This window comes from Chrysochloris asiatica, unplaced genomic scaffold (genome assembly GCF_000296735.1).
Source record: "Chrysochloris asiatica unplaced genomic scaffold, ChrAsi1.0 scaffold00159, whole genome shotgun sequence".
Taxonomy (NCBI): domain Eukaryota; kingdom Metazoa; phylum Chordata; class Mammalia; order Afrosoricida; family Chrysochloridae; genus Chrysochloris; species Chrysochloris asiatica.
The window spans coordinates 4,493,767-4,517,951 of NW_006408677.1; the positions used below are offsets into that span (position 1 = coordinate 4,493,767).

Consider the following 24,185-nt stretch of genomic DNA (forward strand, 5'->3'; position numbering starts at 1 on the left):
GTATATAGAGGCTTGGAAGAAGGCACTTTTACACATGCATTTATGTGTGCAGTAAATATGTCCAAGGATATTGTAGAGCATGTTGTTGTTGTTGTTAAGTGCTGTCGAGTCGGTTCCGACCCATAGTGACCCTGTACAGGGTTTCCGAGGCTGTAAATCTTTACGGGAGCAGAAAGCCTCATCTTTCTCCCGCAGAGCAGCTGGTAGTTTCGAACTGCTGACCTTGTGGTTCACAGCTCAATTCATAACCATTACGTATACAGGGGGCAAAGTTCTGAAAACTTGTTGTTGTTAGTGCCATCAAGTCAGTTCCAACTCATAGCAACCCTGTTTAGGGTTTCTGAGGAGCAGCTGGTGGTGGTTTTGAACTGTCAACCTTGTGGTTCGCAGTCCAGTGCTGATCAAACATTTTGAGGGCATGACTCACTGGGCTTGGGGATTTAGGACTACAATCTCAAGGGACAACAAGGTCAACTGACATAAGAGTCCACAAACACAAGGTTCTACATTCTGTTTATGAGTAATAACTGAAGTCTAAAATGCTTGTGAGCAGCCATCTAAAATGTAATTATTGGTCTCTCCTCATCCAGAGCAAAGAAGAGTGAAGAAAACCAAAGACTCAAGGAAGTAATTAGTTCAAAGGATAAATGGACCACATGAACCACAGCCTCCACTAACTGGAGGTCAGAAGAACTAGATGGTGCCTGGCTACCATTATATTTAAAATATACTTATAATAATGCATAATAGTAAATTCTCATTTAAAAATCAAAAGTTCTTTACAGCAAGATAAGTAGAAATTCATGCCCTAAATTTCGTATTTACTAGTTCTTTATTCTGTACCAGTGAAATAAAGGAAATATTTTCAAATGACTATATAGGGTCAAATGGCTATGTAGTTTGCTAAGTGTCATCAAGTTGGTTCCAACTCATAGTGACCCAGTATGAGGTTTCTGAGGAGTGGCTGATGAGCTTGAACCACCGATCTTGCAGTTCAAACTGACCTTGTAGTCCAGTGCTCATCCTACAGTGCCACAGATGGCACTTAACAAATATAGAAATATATTTATGTGTGTATGTGTATATATATTTCTTATCATAAAAGAGTTAAAGACTAACTTGATATATGAAATACGTAACAGGATGTACCTAAAATGGTCTCAAATAAAGAAAATCAGTGGAAAAATTACCTTTGAATCTTAATATGGAGCAAAAAGTTAATGCCAAAGTAAGTGAAAGCTGACAGTTTGTATAGCACATCAATCAGATATTAATATAGTACTCAAATGAAATCATACTTATTATTATCAGCATTTAATTATACAGCATGCCAATCTTCTACCAATTAATTCCACTTCAGTGAAACTTTCAATGTCTTTAATGCAGTCTAATAAGTTCCAAATGGATATAAAGGGAATTGAGTAAGTTTTAGTTTTACTGGATCTTAAGCTTTCATGTTTCAAATGCTAACAGTGATAATTGATAAGAGTACATGTTTCTGAAAAACTAGTTTCAACTTCAAATTAATTCTGAATAGACAGCCAGTATAATCTTCTCCAAAGTAGGTGACTAATATATGTAACATCACATATGATATTAATGCAGAAAAGATGTAAACATGCTGTCAGAATGCTTGAATTTTCTAATTCACTATCATGCTACCTCTGTTAGGTCAATGTACCATTTTTCTTAAAGTTTAATGCCCCCCTCCCCTTCCAAAATCAAATGATAAAAATATAAGAACTGAGTACTTGGGTAAATATTTTCAAAGATTTCTGGCTGAGACGTAGAAAACAATTCCACAATAAATGGTTGTTCTGAAGTCCCATCAGCAATGTGGACCCAACGATATGTCCAAAAATCATCACGATTTTCTATATGGATGAAATATTAAAATAAATGAAGGTAAATTATACACATATAAACACAAAAATATTCACTGAAATATATTTTTTGACTTTTAAATTGAAAAGATTTACCTTTCTTTTTTAACCGTTGGACTCTTCCTACAAAAACTAAAATCCCAATAACATCACAGAGATGATTTTCTGGCAAGTCATCCAGTTCTGATCTAAAAAAAGTGAAACGTTTAAATAGTTATTTTATCTTTAAACAGTGGAATAGTATTCTACAATTATGATTATGAAAATATCTATTTAACCACTGCAGCATAAATTTGGGTAGAATTTTAGTAAATTATAATGCATAACATAAGCACTGGACTGCTAACCAAAAGGTTGCACCAGCCACTCCTTGGAACCCCTATATAGTGTCACTATGAGTCAGAACTGCCGTGATTGCACATAACAACAATAATGCTAAAAACTGATATTTAAGACATTTTACAATAAACTGTTTTACCTTGTGACAAATCGGTTACTTAATTTTGGCAATCTCCATTCTGGTTTCACCTGCTTTTCTGGAATAATACTTATATTAGTTGGAGGATCTTGACGGTTCAGGCAGATTTCTGAAAAATAAACATATTATTCTAATATAATATTTAACATATTTAAAAGGAATATATTTATAAATTACACAGCAAAATAATATACTGAACACTTATGAAGCTACCATGAAACCCAAGAACTAGACTTTTTTCTATGTTCATTATCACATTTACTTATCTCCACACCAAATACCTTGAGTTCTGTGGTTTATCATTTCCTGAACTAAAGAAAAGACCAAAACATAGTTTTATCACTTACATCTTTTTGCACCAACAAACACCATTTCATTTTGGCTTACATTTATACTTCATATGAATGAGAGCATACCACATACAGTTTTCTAGGACGACTTTTTTTCACTCAACCCTATTTCACAGAATGTATCATGGACATTGAAGTCCTGGTGTGCAGCTAATGCGTCAGGCTGCAAAATCATTTGAACTGGAAGGTCGGTGATTCAAGCTCACCAGCTGCTTCTTGGAAATCCTTTACAGGGCCGCTATGGGTTGGAATTGACTTGATGGCACTTAACAATTACAATCATGGACATTAAATGATACATACCTGTAGTTGCAAACACCTTCCGCAGTTTGTGACATGTTTTTTCATTCACTTTGTGGTTCTTTTAATAGAAAAAGTTCTTAGTTTTAATGTACTTAGGTTTATTAATCTTTTTTTCTAATCGTTCATATTTCTTGTGTCCTACTTGTGAATTTTTCCCTTTTCCTAAAGGGAGTGTGTTTGCTTCATGGAAGCCACATACGGCGCCACACCAGGACTGCACTTAGAGTACAACTAGGGCTCTTTCTGAACTCCATATTGTGACTCACTAGTCAGTTTGCCTATGCCTGTACCATTGCCACACTATCATAAAAACCACAGCTTTGTATAATGCATTTTTTCACCTAGATATGCTTGGTTGTAGGAGAGTATTTATAATTTATAATTTAATGTTGTGAATTATCTTCCTCTTGACAACTTTTACTGTATTTTCTCAAGTAAGTCATAACTTTATTAATTTCTCATCTTCTTATTGTAAAAATTAGTGAGATAATGAACTAATTGTACAAAACTATCAAGGTAAAATAACTTCTTCAACTATCAGTATGTCTATAGAATGCTCAGGATTTTAAGAAAGGGTTATATAAGATTTTCTTAAATAAACATATATTTCTGAAAACAATGAACAACTGCTGTATTTATTTGAAAAGTCTCTAAGTAATTAATCTTAATGGATTAGCTAGGGGATTTAGAATACATAGAAACACAGGTTCAGAAATAAAGTATTATTGGTCCAAACAATAGAAACCTGTTGAATGACATAACCAACAATACTAGAGAATAAAAATATACACACGCAAATCACAATCATACCTTAAAGCAATCACTTAATGAATGTATCAATTCCAATGTTCCCAAAATATTGGGGTGCCAAGATATCAAAACTTTAATTTCAATACTAATTAAGAGAAGCCCTTTCAAAATTGTAACAATTGACAAGATCTTAAGATTAACTATAGGTATTGTATCAATGATAAATTTCCTGATTTTTATAAATATACTGTGGTTACACAATAGAATGTTCTTGTCCTTAGGAAATACACACTGAAATATTATTGAAATATTTGGGTATTCAGAGGAAAATATGCACCTGGTGTGGCACTGTAGGATAAGCAGTGGACTGCTAATCACAAGTTTGGCAGTTCAAATCCAGCAGCTGCTCCTTAGCAACCCTATGCAGGGTCACTATGCCTCAGAACTGATTTGACAGCACTTAGCAACAACAAATATGTGTAAGTGTGTCTGTATATATTTAGAGAGAAGCAGAGAGAGACTGAGACAGAGAGAATGATAAAGATAAAGCAAAAATCAATGTTAAGGATTCTTGAACCTGGGTGAAGGACATATATAACTTTTTTGTACCATACTTTTATGTAAGTTTCAAATTATTTCAAATAAAAATAAGCAAGTCTTTTAAAAATAGCACCTAATACTAACAGCAAAATACTTTCATTACTAACTATGTGACCAAAACCAAAAATATATCCCAAGCAGAGCTCATTTGTTAAACAACAATAAATATCTCATATGATTTTTTAAATAAATGCAATCATAAATAAATGTACTTATTAAGTTATGTGACTTTAAGAAAAAGGCAAATTTTATGGAAAAAGGAATTTAAAGTTTGCTCAAATTTTAACAGCTTAAGTAATTTTCACGGGCCTCTAATTGATAATGTTCTTTGCAAATTTATACAACTAAAATAGCCATAAAACAAATTCATTGACTACTTAACCCATTGTAGAAATTAGTTTCATCTGTGGATCCACAGGGAGAGGCTGCGTCCTGGATGGATAACTCTTTTTAACGTTGTACTGTTGAAGCAGAAGAACGAAACCAACCTGCAAACATTTATACCACTCAGGACACAGAGCATTCCACATAACCACTGAAACCATGCCTGAATTGTCAGCAACTTCCAAAAAGGTCTAGAAAAAAGAGAGTAATATAGCATACATCTTTGTGCCTTTGATCTACACAGATGATTATAATACTTGCAGATTATCTGTAATAATTTAGACTGATATAAAATAACTTCTAAATTTTAGTTCTTCATTAGCAGAGATTCAGTTGTCAACTCTGCCAAGTATTGGTGATCTAAAGAAGAGAACTTTAAAAGTCCTGAAACTACTATTAATTAATGTATGACTGTAAACTCTAAGAACACAGATCAATTTTACTTACCTTTGATTCTCCTATAATACTCTGCACATTGCCTTGAGTAGAGTAACCACGTAATATATTTGTCAACTGAATTAGACTAAATCACATTTTAGAGATTCTAAGTGTAGATCTTGACTTCTTTCTTGATGTTCTGAAGTGCTTGGGAGCCCTATACTTATATTAAAGAACTTTAGATAGATATATCTATGGATTGAATTGTGGTCTCTCTTCCCTCCTCCTCCCCTCAAAAACATGTGTTGGAATCCTTATTTTTATACTTGTGAATATAATTCCACTTGGGAACAGAATTGTCTTTATTCTGTTAATTAGGTCATATCAGTACAGGTTATATTTTAAACCCTATTACTTTGAGATCTAAAAAGAGCAGATTGGGCACAGAAGGAAGCAAGCATAACTGGAGAAAAGCACAGAGGTCACATAGAGATCTCCAAGACTCAATGGCACACAACAATAGGAAGGCTGAACCTAAGAAGTTCAGCCTTGAACTCTGAGATAAGGATTTCCCCACAAAGCAAACAGATAAATAGCCCTCCCCTACAGCTGGTGCCCTGAATTAAGTTTGTTAGCCTCTTAAAATATGAGAAAAATATTTCTGTTTGTGAAAGTAATCCACATGTGGTATTTCTGTTATAGCAGCACCAGATAACTAAGACAGAAAGAACATCATGAGCAAAGGCACGAAAGGTAGAAAACATTTTTTTTTTTTTTTTTACTTATAGGAATAGGAAAGTTGGCTGTTTTTGGGCAAGGAGAGAGAGTTCAGGAGGGGATAGACTGGGGAGAAATTATGAGTAACATGGAAAAATGCAGTAAAATGTTAACAAGGTCACAAATTTATTATGAAAGAAGTTCTCATCAGCCCATATGTCACAGAGTCAAGATAATAGAAGAGTGTCAGAAATGACAATTAGAAGGTCACTTGTAATAAGGAGTTCTGGTAACGCAGTGGTTACGAATCGGGCTGCTAATCTCACGGTTAGCAGTTCGAAACTACCAGCTGATCTGTGGGAGAAAGATGAGGCTTTCTGCTCCCATAAAGATTTACAGCCTCGGAAACCTTGTAGAGGGTCGCTATGAGTCATAACTGACTCCACAGCACATAACAACAACAAACAGTAATGATTTGGAAGTCCTGATGTGGCATTGCAGGATAATGTGCTGGACTGCAAGGTCAGTTTGAGCTGCAAGGTCAGCAGTTCAAACCTATCAGCCGCTCCTCGGAAGCCCTATACAGGGTCAATATGAGCCAGAACTGACTCAAAGGCAATTAACAACAACAACAACAACAGTAATGATGTGGAGTCCTGGTGTGGTGCTGTGGGATAAAGCACTGGACTGCAAGGTAGGTTTGAACCACAAGGTCAGTGATTCAAACTCACCAGCTGCTCCTTGGACATCCTATACAGGGTCGCTGTGAGTTGGAACCAACTCGTCGGCACTTAACAACGCCACCAACAGTAATAATGTGGTGCTGTAGGATAAGCAATGGACTGGAAATCCTATACAGGTTTGCTATGTGCTGGAAACGACTCAATGGCACACAACAATAGCAATGAAGATTGAATGGGAGAAATAAGCCAAACTAATTTTTGCTGAGAAAGAAATGTAAGGCAAGAGAATGAAAATATCTTGTGTAGACTACTTCTTCAAGGGGCTTGGCCTGAGGAAAGGGAGAAAGTTATGAGGTAAGAGGGATACTTTTTTTTTTTTTTTTAAATGGGAGACTGTTGTTGTTAGGTGTCACTGAGTTGGTACCGACTCATAGTGACCTTATGCACAGCAGAATGAAACACTGCCTGATCCTGGGCCAACCTCACTATTGTTGCCACACTTGAGCCCACTGATGCTGCCACCTTGCCTATCCATCTCGCTGGGGGTCTTCCTCTTTTTCTCTGACCCTACCAAACATGATATCCTTCTCTAGCGACGGGTCCCTCCTGACAATATGTCTCAAGTATGAGAGACAAGGTCTGGCCATCCTGCCCTCCAAGGAATATGGTTATACTGATATGTTGCTGTGGAGAACACTAATAGAGAAGGAAAGGTTGAAAATACAGAGATAGGAATGGAGGAGATAAGCTGGACCAGAGAACTAAAGGGCATCAACACAAGGAATTACATAGGAAAAAAATAAATAACTTGAAATGTAGGTTTGTGTGCATTTTTCTATTTAGTTAACTTATAAAAATACTAGTTTAAAACAAAATTATCCCAATATAGAGTCAGGTCTGTAAATTATAATCTATATACTTTAAATTAACATTAAATATCTTATCATTATTTGTACCTGGTATGGCTCAGCTATCTTTTTATCAGGTTTCCCGTAGTATCGAAGTTTCGATTTATACAAGATTCTTACAAGCAATGCAGGAAAATTCTTTCTATTAGACCAGGTCATTTCAAGGTGAGAAAGAGAAATTATCTTGGTAGCTAGAATATGGGAAAAAAAGAAAAGAAAAATGTAAAAAGTCCTAGTTAACACATCATGGTAACTTCAAAGATTTATTTTAATGGTTAAAACTTAGAATAACCAGATTATACCCAAAGCAACTGATATTTTCCTGAAAAGCCAGTCTAAATACTTCTCCCATATCAAACTTAATAATAACATCTCTGGAGTTTTGCATATATTTTACCTTCTAGAATGTCCTCGATCTTGTCAAGTTGTGTAATCATTTCCAGGAAGAGTTGGATCTAAACCTACCTTTAAGCTATTTTATAGGAAACAAGCAAACACAAAACAATGTCACAGAATTATTTTTTTCCTACTAAGTGCAGCAGGGAGTGCTGGTACAGTGCTGTAGGATAAGCACTGAACTGTTAACAGTAAGGTCGGTGGTTCAAACCCAACAGCTGCTCCTTGGAAACCCTATACAAGGACACTATGAGTAGGAACCGACTGAAAGGCACTTAACAAGTGTTGCAGGGTGGCTCTATAGGATAAGCAAAAGTTGTCGATTTGAGCCCACCAGCCACCCCACAGAAGAAAATGAGACTTTTTGCTCATGAAAAGATTTACAACCTTGCAAGTCCTCCCTATAAAGGGACAGTCACTATGAGTCAGAACTGACTCGATGGCACCTAACAACAACAACAATAACAACAAGCAATTATCTATCCAATTTATAGAATTGTTTTATGATATATTTCTTTTTCTCACATTAGTTTCATATATATAAATTCGGGCTGCGAACCTTAAGGTCAGCGGTTCGAAACTACCAGCCGCTCCGCGGGAGAAAGATGAGGCTTTCTACTCCCGTAAAGATTTACACCCTCGGAAACCCTGCACAGGGTCGCTATGGGTCGGACCCGACTCGATGGCACTTAACAACAACAACAACAATGCTCCTGAATGAGGGCTTTTGCACTTGCTTTGGTGTGGGCTGTCTTACCCTTAGACATCAGAGAGAAGTACTTTTTCTCCTTTTTCAGGTTCTGCTTTCTCAATGATGTTTTTCCTCACCACGTTTTTGAAAACTGACCTTTTATCTTATACTGTATCCCACTTTATTTTTGTACATACACTTATTGTATGTACAAAATGCACACATACATTTCAATATTTAAGTGTATTTTGTACATACACTTATTGCACATACACTTACCTTCTAATACACCATATCATTCACTTTGAAATATTTTAATCTTTGAGCTTGCTGACAAACACAAACACAGCTTAATAGTTATTCATCATTTTTAAAGGATTAATTTGTACTTCAAATTTTATTCTTCCTTAGGTTAAGAGGTTCTGTATTTACAATTCTCTCCACTTTCTGTTCTCTCATAGCCCATAGCTCCAACTCTTAAGACCTAAATTTGTATTAGTTTCAATATTTATTTCTTAGGCATCCTCCATTTCCATTTCTATTTATAAAAGTATTATATAGTGAACATGTCAGCATTAAGATAATACGTACATAGCCAATCTGTGAGAGCTGTAACTTACACATCTGCCTTATTTTTTCAGGTCTTGCAAGTTTTCTGCCTTTATAGAGTACAGTCTTATACTTTTCTATTGCTCTGTAACAGTGGGAAATCTTTCAATTTTTTGTCTCTGACAGGTTTCCATTTTACATAGGCTCCGACTTTGGCACATTTTACTATAATTTATTTTTAATAAGATTTTAAGTGGTATTTTATATTGTGGTGATGTAGGGTAAACACTAAACTGCTAACCAAAAGGTCAGTGGTTCAAACCCACCAGTTTCTCAAAAACCCTATACAGGGTCACTATGAGTCAGAATTGACTTGGTAGCACTTAACATACCCACATTGCCTTCAGTATTATTAATATGCTTTGTGTGATTTTCCCGCTATAGTCTCGCAATCATTACAAATCTAGGATTTGTAATGTAATCCTTAAATTTAAAATAATTGATTTTCTTTTGAATAGAGTCAGACAAATCATGGGTGGTAGCAGTAGATATGAAGAGAAATGAATCAATTTCAAATCTATCAGATTTGAGGGTTGGGTATAGAACTCTATGAAAAAGCTAAAGTTAGATTTCTTATTGCAGCCAGCACAAAATAAAGGCCATGTGGACTAAAGAGGTAAATAGAAACAATTTTAAAAGGTAGAAGAAAATAAGTAACATTGTTTTCATAATCTTTAGATACAGTGGGCAAGGCTACCAAACTAGAATCCATAAGATTGACAGATAGGACTACACAACTATTAAATCATAGAAGTACAAAAACATCATAAACAAAATTAAGAGGAAAGCAGCAGAATATGAGAAACCAATTAGCACCATACAAAGGCAAATCAAAAAGTATTGCTGCTAGGTTTCCAGTTTATACATGCATGGAATATTTATTTAAAATGTGCTTAAAGATGTCTTTACAATGACTATAGACAAGTGCCTTAAAAAAAAAGAAAGTCCAATCAAAACAAAGGCTTCTGAGATCTGCTGGGCCAGTTGCATTCAAGGCAAAGAGGTCAGATCAGAAGGTATGGTGACTTTTTGGGGATCCCAAAAGTTATATCTTAATAGCTTTTCTTGAAGGAAACAGGATGATCAGGCTTATTAGGAAAAAAAGTTTTAAGAAAATGAAAAACTGCACTTGTGAGAAAAAGGTCAGCAAAGTTGCATTGAACTTTTTTTCCCATCGTAACAATGCACCTGCTCATTCTTTGAGGGTATCAAGGATTGTCCTATGAGAATTCCGTTAGGAAACCTCACCCCATCCACCATACAGCCCTGATCTTGCCCTTTTGTTACCCAAAGTTCCTTTTGTTCCCCAAACTCAACGAAAATTAAAAGGGACATGAATTGAGTCCCTGGAGAATCTTAAAACTGTTTTGGATACCATCAACGTGTCTTGATGTGATGTAAATCTATACACAAAATTATTTGGGGAATGATTAGAGAGATGACAATACTGACTTGTGAAGTGTATAGACCTAGATGGAGGATTGTCAACGAACGACAGATTTACATTCTGATATTTTTGTTTAATAAAGGTTTTTTTTTCATATTTTTTTATTTTGTAGCAATACTTTATTTACCCTCATATAATCCTCTGCCATCGAGTGAATTCCGACTCAGTAAAACTGCTCCTTAGGGTTTCTGAGATTGTAAAAGTTGACTAGAGCACTCTTAGAGTGGCTGGAGGGTTTCAACTATTGGCCATGCTTTTATCTGCCCACAGATTAGCCCACAGAGGCACTAGGTCTCCTTTACCCTCATTTAGCAAATAAAAATCTAATAACCAGTAGCAAAGAAGCATTACAAAATAATTAGAAACACCAAACGACAGAATTTTTAAATGGTCTAAAACATAAGAAAGCAATTCAAAAAATATAAGCAATTGGCCAATAAACATATTAAAGAATGCTAACCAGTAACCAGAGAGAAATGCAAACTAAACCGTAAAGCGCTATTTTTACTGTTGAGATTAGCATAAATTCAACAGGCTAATAACATTCAGACTTAGTAAGAATAGAAATGGGCACTCACGTATAAATTAGTGGGATTGTAAATTAATACAATCTTTTTAGAATATAACTTGTTAGTAACCATTAAAATTTTTAAAAATTCAAATACCCTTTAACCCAGCAATTTCATTTCTGGAAATCCATTCATTCAATGGAAATACTTGAACATAGTGAACAAAAATGCATATATCCTAATGATGTACTTAACAGTGAAAAACGAACGATTGCCTAAAATTTTCAATGACCAATTCATAAGGGAACGATTACATAAATTTTGGTAAATATACATTATGGAATATTGCATGTGCAGACATACATGAAATATGTGTGAGATATATTAAATGGAAATAGCAAATCCCACAATACCATTTAATTCACTCTTTTTTCTTCAAAGATATACCAAACTGATGACACTTTGCAATTTTGAGAGGAAAGTTGGAGGTACAGAGAGAAGTGAAAAAAATCTTTTACCCCATCCCAAGATTTTATTATTAAAAGTTTCAAACATAAAACAAAACTGAAATAATTTTATAGATTTCTACCATTAACATTTACTATCCTTGGGTCTTATATTTTTTATACAATATACTTTAAAATATACAGCTTGGATTTTTTATAGCACATGGACATACTACCTTTTGTAATAAAAACATGGTTTCAATAAATGAATATATATTATTTTCATAATTAGAACAAAAACCAAATATACTTTTACATGTTATTATCCTCCTAATTGTTGTTAATTGCCATCGAGTCGGTTCCGACCCATAGAGACCCTGTATAGGGTTTCTGAGGAGATTGAACCACAAAGTCGGGGGTTCAAGCTCACCAGTCGCTCCTCGAAAACCCGACTAGATGGCACTTAACAACAACAATTCTTCTGGAGTTTATTTTTTCATTTTTTATATTCAATTCTCAGGAGCCTAAGTGGCAAAAGCGGTTTGTGATAGGCTGCGAACCTAAAGGTTGGCTGCTCAAACCCACTCAGTGGCTCCTTTGAATAAAGGCCTGGCAAACTGTTTTTATAAATATTACAGCCAAGAAAAGCCCACTCTGTAACACATGGGTTCACCATGAGTCCGGGCTGCTCTACAACAGCCAAAAATAATATTCAATTCTAAAAATAAAAATGAATTACACAGAGTATAAATACTCTATTGCTTTCATTCTATAAATGAGAAAAAAAAAAAAAAAGCGTTTTCATTATTTCATACCTGAAATGATCATCATGCTTCTCAGACACAGTCATTTCAATTATTTTTTAAAGTTGATCTAAGTATAATTGCATATATTTTGACCCAGTTATCTTTCCACTTTCAAGTTTGCTGCTGTTGCACATCATAGTAAGATGATCTGTGACTTAACATTGTGACTGCAACTTTCAAAACGGCTGAGAAACAGTAAATGTAGAAAATGATCATCTTTCTTTTCCTACTACTGTCTTTCCCTCCTTTCTCTTTTTTTCTTGTTGCCTAGATGTACACGCGTACAGTACTACGATTCTCCTTAATTCCATCTCTTATCGGGGAGAAAAAAAGATAGTTTTTGGACCCGAGGCTGATGACAAGCTGGCATTTTCAGGCTAATTTCCTACTTCATACGCACAGAAATTGAACCTCTCAGATCAGCACTGACCATTCCAAGTCTTTTCACAAAACCCCATGTTCAAGTATTGATAGCCACAAAGACAGCAATGTGGTGTTTCTGCTATGGTAAATTACCAAGTCATAAATCACGAAATATCCTTTTGGAATGAAGGTTAAAACGCACAATGCTGCAAAGCATTTGCTTACACTTTTCTTTCTCCACCCCCACCCCCCCACGCCCCAATTCAAATTATACACTTGTCAAACCAATACAAACTATACTGCTTCCACAGATGGAAACTAAGTTTAGGGTCATGGCAGTCAGACGTGAGGAGTACTAACTTCACCACCAATCGCTCCTCAGAAACCCTACACAGGCTTGCGATGAGCCAGAACCGACTAGACAGCATTTAACCACCTCATCATTCCTAGCTGGTTACTGAGAAAACAAAAGCGCCTCATTTTCCTTTAACATGAGCTCCAGAAAACTTTTTTTTCTTCTTCTTAAAAACTCTCTGCTGTTTCCTCAAATTACTTACAGCTTAAATTGTATTCCACAGCTTGTTTGTTGGTTAACCAGATATCACCATATGGATCTTCGTTATTCCACAAAGCCAGATAGTGACTCTTCCCGCCCATTAAAGGTCTCTCAGGTTTCTGCTCCTGAGCGCGATTTCTGAAGGGAATTTCTAAAGAGACCGCGTCCGAAATTTCCCCACAGTGGACCCTATCTATGCATAGGATCGCTTGACCTATCCTTTTCTCATTGTAAAGACACGAGACTCTGGAAATTCTCACTTTTTTCCCAACTTTAAGAATATTTTTGTAGACGAGAAAATTCAGGCTGGGGGCCAGGTAGCACTTCTCTTGGTACACCCCGTCTGAAATCGTCACATCATAGCAATAAAGGGGACGTTTTGACACCAGGGCGCGTGGCTCATCCTCTAGCAGGTACCTTTGGACGGCCAGCACAACGACAGGTACCACATTGGAGAGGTTGACCCACTTTCGAGGTGTGTCAATTACTTGCTCAAGAACATTTTGGATCCAGGACCTGGGCCTTTGGACAATGGTCCTTCGGATCACCCCTCCCGGGACCCCAGCCCGATCTTTCTCCTGTCTTCGCTCGTCTTGGCTAGTCTGTGAGGGGCCAGCTTCAGGCTGGCCCGATTCACTAGACATTTTGTAGAAATAGTGTAGCTTCTTCCCTCTCAGAAACTAGTTTGCCGGGCCCTCAAGCTAGAGGCAAAAGAAACCGCGCTCTTCGGTGACTAGCTCTCCTTAGATCTGACTGACCGGCGAGGCCCCGCCCCTTATATGAATAAGGGAGACGTGCGCGCGCCAGCGTTTTAGCCCCGCCCCTTGCTTTCTCGCCTCAGACCTCGAAGCTCTGTTACTAGGCAGTCACTAGCAGATCCCCTGACAGTGTCCACGTCAGATTACGGGCCTGAGAGAGGGGCGCGATGGGAGGGATAAGGACAGGCAGTGGTCGCCATGGTTCCCAAAGCATAGCAGGAGGGAGGGGGTTAGAATAATTTCGTTCTCCCTAGAATGTGGACAGCTCAGGGGCAATAGTAAACAGAAAACAGCTGCAAGCGGGGTGTTAAGTGCGTCCACAGGGTTCCGACTCATAGCGACCCTGTATAGGGTTTCCAAAGAGTGGATGGTGGGTTTGAACTGTTGACTCCTTATCCTACAGCTCCAAAGAACTACCTAAATCGGAGCAGCTTGACACACCTACTTGAAGGAGATAAACTTAGAGTGAGATTGGTTTCACAACTTGAAGAATGTAACCAGTGTCCCTGAATTGTACATGTAAAAGTTGTTGAATTGGTGCATGTCTTGCTATGTATATTTTTAATAGCGATAAAATAAATAATTTTGAGAAGTAAAGAGGACACTAAAATTACAAGCTTTAAAAGACTGCTATTATTTACAACTCCGGACTTCTGGTGCAGCGCTGTGGGCCAATGAGTCAGACTGCAAAATCTTTTGAACTGCAAGGTCGGTGGTTCAAGCTCACCAGCTGCTCGTTGGAAACCCTATACAGGGTCGCTATGGGTCGGAACCAACTCCACGGCACTTAACAACAACAACATTGTTTACAACTATTTATTTGTGTGAATCAGGATCCGTGTTTTGCGTAACCAAAATAAAGTTCAAAAATAAGCAGGATTAAAACATATAGGAGGATAAGTAGTGGACAGCGAACTATACAGATGGTGGCTCGAGTCCACTAGGCGGCGTTCTCTCCCTGTTATATATATATATATAACAGCGGGGTTGGGGAGAGAGCAAGGTGAGCAGTTCGAAAATACCAGCTACTTGGCAGGAGAAAGATGAGGCTTTCTGCTCCTGTAAAGATTAACAACCTCAGAAACCCTGTGCAGGGTCGCTATGAGTGGGAACCCATTCAAAGACACTTAACAACAACAAATACGTGTATTTTTGTTGTTAAGTGCTGCCGAGTCAGTTCCGACCCACAGCGACCTTGTATAAAGGTTGGCGGTTCAAACTCACCAGCCGCTCCTCAGAAATCCTATACAGGGTCTCTATGAGTCAGAACCGACTCGAAGACACACAAATATGTGTGGTGTTGTTATTAAGTGCCATCGAGTCGGTTACGACCCATAGCGACCCTGCCTACGGTTTCTGAGAAGCGGCTGGTGAGGTTGAACCGCTGACCTTGCAGTCCAGCACATAAACGCACAGCGCCCCACCAGGACTCCGTGTTTGTATATGTATATATATATTACAGTCATGTGAGAGCTCGGGTCTCCTGCTGTTGTTAGGTGCTATTCAGTCTGTTTCAACTCAGTGACTCTGTGTGCACTGCCGGGTCCTGTGACAGCCTCACAATCCTTGTTATGTATTTTTGCAGCCACTATGACTCCACGGCACATAACAACAACAACATGTTAATACATTTCATTGAAAGTCTTCTGCTTTTTTGCTGACTCTCTACCAAACATGGTTTTTTAATTCCATAGACTGGTCCCTCCTGATAACATGTCCAAAGTAGATGAGAAGTCTGGCCATCCTTGCTTTTAAGGATTATTCTGGCTGTGCTTCCAAGACAGATTTGTTTGTTCTTTTGGCAGTCCATGGGACTTAAATATTCTTCGCCAACACCATAATTCAAATGCATCAATTCTTCTGAGGTTTTCCTTATTCATTGTCCACCTAGCACATGCATATAAGATGATTGAAAATACCATGGTTTGGGCCAGGTGCATCTTAGTCCTCAAAGTGAGATCTTTGCTCTTTAACACTTTTAAAGTCATTTACAGCAGATTTGCCTGATGGGTTTGCTGTAGTATGAACTAAATCTGATAATGTATGCATAGCCTTCAGGACAGTCCCTAACACAAAAACTCCTCAGTAAATATTAGCTGCTATTACTGTTGGTATTAGCATAATCGCCTGTAGTGGTTCTCTAAGTGGGTAAATCAGTGAAGTGCAAATGAAAAAAGATAATTGTAGAATTGGCTTGGTAAAGAGCCAGTGTTGGGTAAAACGTCTTGCAAATGCTTAATATACAGCTGGGATATAGAATTTCTAAGGTTGAAATCTTTACTGAAGCAGACTATCACATCTTTCTCCTGCAGAGCGTCTGGTGAGTGCCAACCATGGCATCATCAGAGCTCCTTATAAAGAGAATGAATGTAAACTGAAATAAAACCTGATAAGAATAGTCAGAATAAAGAATAGTCAGAATAAAGAATTAAACATTAATGAATTGTACCTAGATGTGTATCTACAAATATAAAAATGTAGTAATTGGTCTAATAACACATTTAAAAAAAAACTTTTATTGTGAATTGAGTGAAAGTTTGTAGGGCAGATCATCAGTTTTACAGCCAACAAATCATATTTTGTTTCACTGCCATGCCAAATAGAAAAAATATACTTGTTTACATATCCAAAAGGCACATTTTGTAAGCCAGCCTCCTGCCCTCAGGCACACTGCCTTTGTCATTCCGTGGGCCTTTTGTCCTCAGTTACTCTATCTATACTCTGTGTTATCGCCTATGCCAATGACACACTCTCTGCTGTCTCCATTTTTCTGGTTAGGATCCCCCAAGCTCAACTCATGCTCCTCCCTCTTGATGGTCCTAGGGTCCTCTGTCCCTGAAATTAAAGATTAACCGCCCCCCCCCTTTAAGCTACACCTCTTCTACATTTACAGTTTTGAAAATCACCATTAGTCATGATAACAATTACTCATGATTGAATCATAAACTCATATCCCCATCCTCCCCTTTCACCAGACCCATCTGGACAAAAGAAAATCTATTCATTGGGGCTTATAATTTACCCCACTTGTTCTGAGACTAAGCACAATCACGAAAGCTTGTAAGCCAGCTGTTTTGTGACTTTATAGACACCCATTTTTGATAGCCAATGTCTAAATTGCCTGTTTTTGAACATGAATATAAGCTTATTTTGATTTTGATTATATAGATGACCCTTTGCTTTCTATTTTATCATTATCTACTATTTATCAGGATTATATATTTTATAAGGAGTCCTGGTGTGGTGCTGTGGGTTAATGCTTTGGACAGCAAGGTCGGTTTGAACTGCAAGGTCAACTGTTCAAGCTCACCAGCTGCTCCTCAGAAAACCTATGGCTCCCTGCAGGAAGTGAGGGAATAGGATATGTGTGTGCCTGGAGGATGGATGTTTGATTCAGAGGCAACAGCAAGGGCAGATTCCATGAGACAGAAGCATGCATGGCATTTTCAAGGAAATGCAAAGGCATGTTGGCTCAAGTGGAGGGACAGAAGGGAGAGTGCTAGGCAATGAGGTCAGAGAAGGAGCCATAGGTTTTCCTCTGTTTTGAACAAAAAGGGGTATGAAACCTCAGTTTGAAATGCACTTTCTTCTTGAAGACTCCCATATCACTTCAGTCTAGAATGATCATTCTCCACTCTATATCACTGGTTATACCAACCATTTAACATGTATTAGCTTTGCTCTTGTTGCTGTTAAGTGCTGTCGAGTCAGTTCTGACTCCTAGCAACCCTGCATAGGGTTTCTGAGGAGTGGTTGGTGGGTTTGAACTGTCAATCTTGTGGTTAGCACTCCAGTGCTTATCAACAGCAGGACTCCATTTATTACCTTACTGTTGTTGCTAAGTGCTCTCAAATCAGTTCCAACTCATATCAACCCTGTATAGGGTTTCCAAGAAGCAGGGGGTTTGAACCATCGATCTTGCAGTTGATAGTCTAGTGTTTATTCTATAATGCCACACCAGAACTCCCTAAAGGGTCGCTTTAGTCGGAAGCTGTTTGATGGCAATTAACAATACCTTGTAAAAAAAAAAAAACAAAAAACAAAAAAACACAAACAACAGCATAAAAAAGCACTTTGTGTATCCTATCTCTTTAGGAAACGTAATGGCACAGTGGTTAAGCACTCCACTGCTAACCAAAAGTTTGGCTGTTCTAACCCATCAGCACTCTCCAGAGAAGAAAGATGTGGCAGGCTGCTTCTGTAAAGGTTTATGGCCTTGGAAACGCTATGGGGTAGTTCTACTCTGTCCTAAGGATCACTATGAGTTGGAATCAACTGAATGGCCATCACTCTAACTCAGGGTTTCTCAGCCTCAGGATTCTTGACACTTGGGGTCAAAAAATTATTTGTTGTGAGCTCTTCTGTTAATATTCCCAGCATCTACCACTATATGCCAGTACCATTCCCCACCTTGGTTGTGCCAACCCAAAATGTTTCCAGACATTTCCAAATGTACTCTAGGGCCAAAATAGCCCCTGGTTGGGAAATAAACTAAACTAATTAAACTTTAAAGCTTTTGACTGCAGAAACGGATTTTTTTGTTGTTGTTTACTACAGTTCCTTCAATACTGTTATGCATACAATACAACCAATAAATAATTTAAATATATGAAACATAAAATGCTTACTATTTTTTTTTTTTTACCAAAGGCAGTACACAAAAGTGTCTCTCCCTAAACAAATACAATACACCAAAATACATATTCACAAACCATAAAATAAATAAGTTATCTGTGTGCAGCCCTTTTGGTATGTTCAGTATTGATGTTCAGTGCTGGAATCAGGATCTGCTTACACAATCAAACCTTCAAAAGATTGAACCTGTGTAAGGTGGAAACCTGTCAGAGAACAAAAACCTCACATATTTTCCAGTAAAACGAGCAATAGAAAAGTAGTAAGACTGCACCCTGTGAGGGGTGGAAAACTTTTGAGACCAGAAAAGCATAATAGTCCTAGCAAGTTTTTATTAGTAGGTCCTCAATAGTAATTGTTGAATGAATTAAGGAATGAACAAATGAACGTATGATTATTGGATTTACTGCAGGGTTCATTCAATATTAACAATCTATTATTTATCTAAGAAGAACCAGAAATATAAATGATCCTTTGTTGTTGTCAGGTGCCATCGAGTCGGAACCGACTCATAGTGACCCCATGTACAGCAGAACGAAACAATGTCTGATCCTGGGCCAACCTCACTACCGCTGCCACTCTTGACAGCATCAATGATGCCACCTGGCTGATCCATCTTGTTGGGGGTCTTCCTCTTTTTCTCTGACCCTCCACCTTACCCAGCATGACATCCTTCTCCAGCGACCGTTCCCTCCGGACAATATGTCCAAAGTATGAGAGACGAAGTTTAGCCATCCTGGCCTCTAAGGAGCACTCTGGCTGCACCTCTTCCAAAACAGATCTATTGGTTCTTTGGGCAGTCCATGGCACTTTTAGTATTCTCCTCCAACACCACTTAGGTATTCATTTTAGGATCAGATTTATGCAATAATAGAATAAGGGAAAATAACTTTTAGAACCAGTAATCTTTTAGTTTATTGATTTTTTCCCCCTCAGATATGAAAGGTTTGTTATAGTGTCCTCTTGAGCTTATAATGGAAAAAGCAGTCAAGATAATACCATATTTAATAAAATGGCAATGTTCCAGATAATCAAAATATTTAAATACATTATGAAATATAAATGATAAATCAAAAAGTATAGCTACTTGGGTCCCAGTTTATTTCAAAGATGTAGTCCTGGTGTGGCGCTGTAGGATAAGCACTGGATTGCTAACCACAAGGTCAGCAGTTTCAAAGAAAGGATCCCAGATGGCTCAGTGGGTTAAGCATTGGGCTGCTAACAAGGTTAGTGATTTGAACCCATCAGTTGTTCTAAAGGAGAAAGAAGAGACAGTCTGCTTCCATAAAGATTTATTCTCACAAACCCTATGGAGCACTTCTCTGTCCTATAGGGTCACTATGAATCAGAATCAACTTGAAGGCAGGGGCTATTTCTAAGAAAATGCATTTCAACATGTCTCTGTGATTAGTGGATGGATGGCTGCAGACAAATTTTTTCAGTAATACATTTATCTTAATCTCCTTGTTGTTGTTAAGTGCCCTCAAGCTGGTTCCATTTACTCCATATAGGATATCCAAAAGGCTATATTTTTGTGGGAGCAGAAAGCCTCATCTTTCTCCCACCTTGGTCTCCTTAATGTTATGTGTCATCGAGTCGGTTCCCACTCACAGTGACCCTTTATAGGATTTCCAAGGAGCAGTTGGTGAGCTTGAACCATTAACCTTAGGGTGCCTTAAAACAACAACAACCAAAAGGAGGTCTAGTCAAAACAGTGACTTCAGAGGTGATATTTTCCATTCAAGACAGAGTGGTCAGCTCTGAAAATTAAGGAAACTTTTTTTTTTTTACTTCAATGGCGCAATCTCGATATATTTTCTTGAAGGATACAAGGTTATCATGGGGACTTACTAGGTTTAAGAACATGGAAAACTGCATCAGTGGGGAAAAAAGTGAGGACAATTGTACTGAGAGGACTTTTTTTTTTTTTTTTTTTTTTTTACACAATGCACTTGCTCATTCTCAGAGGGTAGCAAGGGCTATCCTGTGAGAATTTCATTGAGAAACTGTACCCTATCCACTCTACAGACCTGTACTTGCCCCTTCAGCCTTCGTTTTTGTTTCCCAAACCCAACAAATATTTAAAAGGAACATGATTTGAGTTCCTGAGGCTGAAAAAACTGCTGTTTTGACTTGATGTCAATTGAAGAGCACACTTTTCTTTGGGGAAAGGTTAGCAAGATCTACATATCACCTTCAGGTGTGTATAGACTTAGATGGAGGATATGTCAAGAAAAAATAGCTTCATATTTGATACTTTCATTTAAAGGTTTCTATAATTTTGCAGTTATACTTTTGATTTTGAAATTCCATTATGAAACTAATGAAAGTATACATGGTTGCTGAGAATCAATTTAGTTCATACAGACTAAACAAACTGCTCTGCCATTGAGCTGATTCTGACTCATAACAATCCTATAGAACAAAACAGAGCTTCTCCCCAGGGTTTCTGAGACTGTAAATCTTTACAGAAGTAAACAGCCTAATTTTTCTGAGTTTGAAACAATGATCTTGTAGTTAGCACTCCAAGGCTTAATCCACTGTACCACCAGGGCACCTTTTTAATACAGATTGTTGATGTTTTAAGTGCCATCGAGTCAGTTTTTACCCATAGCATCCCTGTATAGGGTTTACGACCGATCTTGCAGTTCAAACCAACTTTGCAGTCCAGAGCATTAACCCACAGATAGGGTGCTTAAAACAGTTCTATTCTGTTTTATAGGAATCAACTCTGTGGCAAAGGATTTATACACAGAGGATGCTTAACTATTGTTACTATAAGCCCTTGTGGTGCAGTAGGTTATGCATTGGGATGCTAAGTGCAAGGTCAGCAGTTCAAACTCTCCAGTTGTTCCATGGGAGAAAGATGAGGCTGCCTGCTCGTGTAAAGATTTAGTCTTGAAAAATCTATGGAGCAGTTCTTCCCTGTCCTATACGGACACTATGAATTGAAACAGACTCAATGGCTGTGGTTTTGGGTTATTGTTATAATTATTTTAAAAGAAAATAAGGGCATAACATAAAATCATAGAATGCAAGAACTATAAGGAATCATTAGATACCCATTAGTTCAGTGCCCTTCAAACTGTGAAGCATTAATGAGGCCATTAAGTCAATTTATTGGAACATAAACAGCAATTAAAAATATGAGAATGAATGGAACAGAAAATGTCTATGTCAAGAATAGAGATTACTTAATAAAGTTTTATGTTTCATAGTTTTTATGTATATGTGTATACTGGCTTGTAATCCAAAATGTATTTCTACTGTAGGTCCTGGCCAAAAAAGTTAAAAATCCACCGCTATGTAACTATAATCCCCTCTTATTACAAATGAAGAAACTAAGACCCAGAAAGTGGGACTACAATGATTAAAGCGACACAATGATAAGTAGCAGAACATCAAAACTACTAGCCTAGCCTCCTGCTTACCATTAAGGAGAGCAGAGCTGGGTTATGAGCCAAATATATTCATTTTTAAAGAACTTTGTTTTGGGCTCCCCTCTCATCTATTAATTGCCTGGGGTAGGCCAATTAACATAATACCCTGGCCTTGGGCATTGAAGGTACACTTGTAGGTTCATCAACTTGACAAGGTTATGAGAGTGTGGGTGGAGTTGTGGGGGAGGAGGAAAAAGAAGTGGCAAGACTAGCTTGTGCTAAAAGGATATGGAGAGTTCAGATGATATCTCAAAGAGTATTTAGGTAAACTCTTCAAGTATCACCAAGGTAACAAGAGAGGGCCTGAGAGTGGCTGCCTGGCAACCAAAGCAATACAACTAGCAGCTCAGCGCTGCCCTTTTCCAACATTTTTCCTTTTTAAAGCTGCTCTTGATCAGTTTATTAATTGTCATGGATTGAGGGAGACCTAGTGATGTAGTGGGTTAAGCATTGGCCTAGTAGCCAAAAGGTTCCTCATTTTAGCTTGCCAGCTGCTTCTTGGGAGAAAGATGAGACTGTTTGTTTCCATGAAGATTTACAGCCTGGGAAACCCTATAGAATAATTCCACTCTGTCCTATAGGGTCACTATGCGTTGGAAACCACTTAATGGCAGTGGGTGGATAATTGTGTAAAAAATATGTGTCAACTTGACTAGGCCATGATTCTCAGTATTGTGTGGTTGTCCTCCATTTTGTGATCTGTTATAATTTCCTTACATGTTGTAAACCTTAACCAAAGTCTATGGTGAGTTAGGCAGGATTAGGTTATATTAAAGAGGATTAGATTATGATTTCTATGTTAATGAGTCAGGGATATGGCGGGATGCAACACTCTTACTCAGGTCATAGCCCTGGTCCAATGTAAGGGAAGTTTCCCTGGGGTGTGGTTGGAATCACCTTTAATCTTACAAAAGATAAAAGGAGAGAGAAGAGAGCAGGTGTTCTGCCTACCTCGTGGTGAAGGGTTTCGACCCACAGTGACCCTGCACAGGATTTCCAAGGATCCACTGGTCAGCTTGAACTGATTACCTTTGAAGTTCAAACCAACTTTGCCATCCAACGCATTAACCCACAGCGCCACACCAGGACTCCAGAGAATCCATTAGGTTTTAGTATATTCACAAAGTTGTGCAATTATCACTGCAATAGAATTTTAGGACATTTTCATCACCCCCCAAAAAAGAATCCTGTACACATAGGCAGTCATTTTCAAGCCCCAATCCCTGCCTCAGTCCCTGGCAATCACTAATCAATTTTCTGTCAGTATGAATTTCTCTATTCTGGATATTTGACATATATGTAAGCATGCAACATGTTGCCTTTTGCACCTGCCTTCTTTCAATTATCATAAAAATTTCCAGAGTCATTCATGCTGTATCATTACTTCTTTACTTTTTATGAATATACCACATTTTGTGTATTCATTTATCAGGTGATAGACATTTGAGCTTCTCCATCTTTTTGGTGATTACCAACAACACTGCTATGAATATTTATGTACATAGTTTTGTGAGAACATATGTTTTCAAATTTCTTGCATAGATACTTACAAGAGGAATTACTAGGTCATATGCTAACACTGGAGTCCTGGTGTGGTACTGTAGAATAAGCACTGGACCACAAGATCATTTTGAACTACAAAGTTGATGGTTCAAGGACACCAGCCACTCCTCAGAAACCCTAAACAGGGTTGCTTTGAGTCAGAACTGACTCGACAGCACTAAACAACAACAATGTCAACACTAAGTTTAACCTTTTGAGGAACTACTAAACTTTTTCCCAAAATGGCTGCACGATTTTACATTCTCACCAGTAATGTATGAGAGTTACAAATGCTCTGTATTCTCACTAACACTAGTTTTGTCAGATTTAATCTTTAAAGTCACTTAAATATGTATGTACTATCACATGGTCATATCACAAGGGAAGGGATATCAGATGGATATCTGATGTCAGATGGATTTTCCCTGAAAGCTTTCAATGTTTCTCTAGGTAGAGATCTCACGGTTTACTCATGCTCTTCCTTCTTGATGGTCCTGGAATCTTCTGTCTCTGCTTCAGAGATGGCTCTTTTTAAACTTAGCTGGAGGGCAAAACT

General features: G+C 37.7%; 1 protein-coding gene across 1 annotated transcript in view; it reads right to left on the reverse strand.

The window, feature by feature from the left end:
• The window catches only part of LOC102810786 (chromosome unknown open reading frame, human CXorf57), a 49,824-nt gene extending 35,923 nt beyond the window's left edge, over positions 1-13,901 (reverse strand). The window contains exons 1-6 of the mRNA XM_006871071.1: positions 13,259-13,901; positions 7,483-7,625; positions 4,747-4,939; positions 2,362-2,470; positions 1,980-2,071; positions 1,752-1,874 (exon numbers count right to left, since the gene is read on the reverse strand). Of these exons, the coding sequence (XP_006871133.1) occupies positions 1,752-1,874; positions 1,980-2,071; positions 2,362-2,470; positions 4,747-4,939; positions 7,483-7,625; positions 13,259-13,901 (1,303 nt within the window). The remainder of the gene's footprint in view (positions 1-1,751; positions 1,875-1,979; positions 2,072-2,361; positions 2,471-4,746; positions 4,940-7,482; positions 7,626-13,258) is intronic.
• Between the last annotated feature and the right edge of the window lie 10,284 nt (positions 13,902-24,185).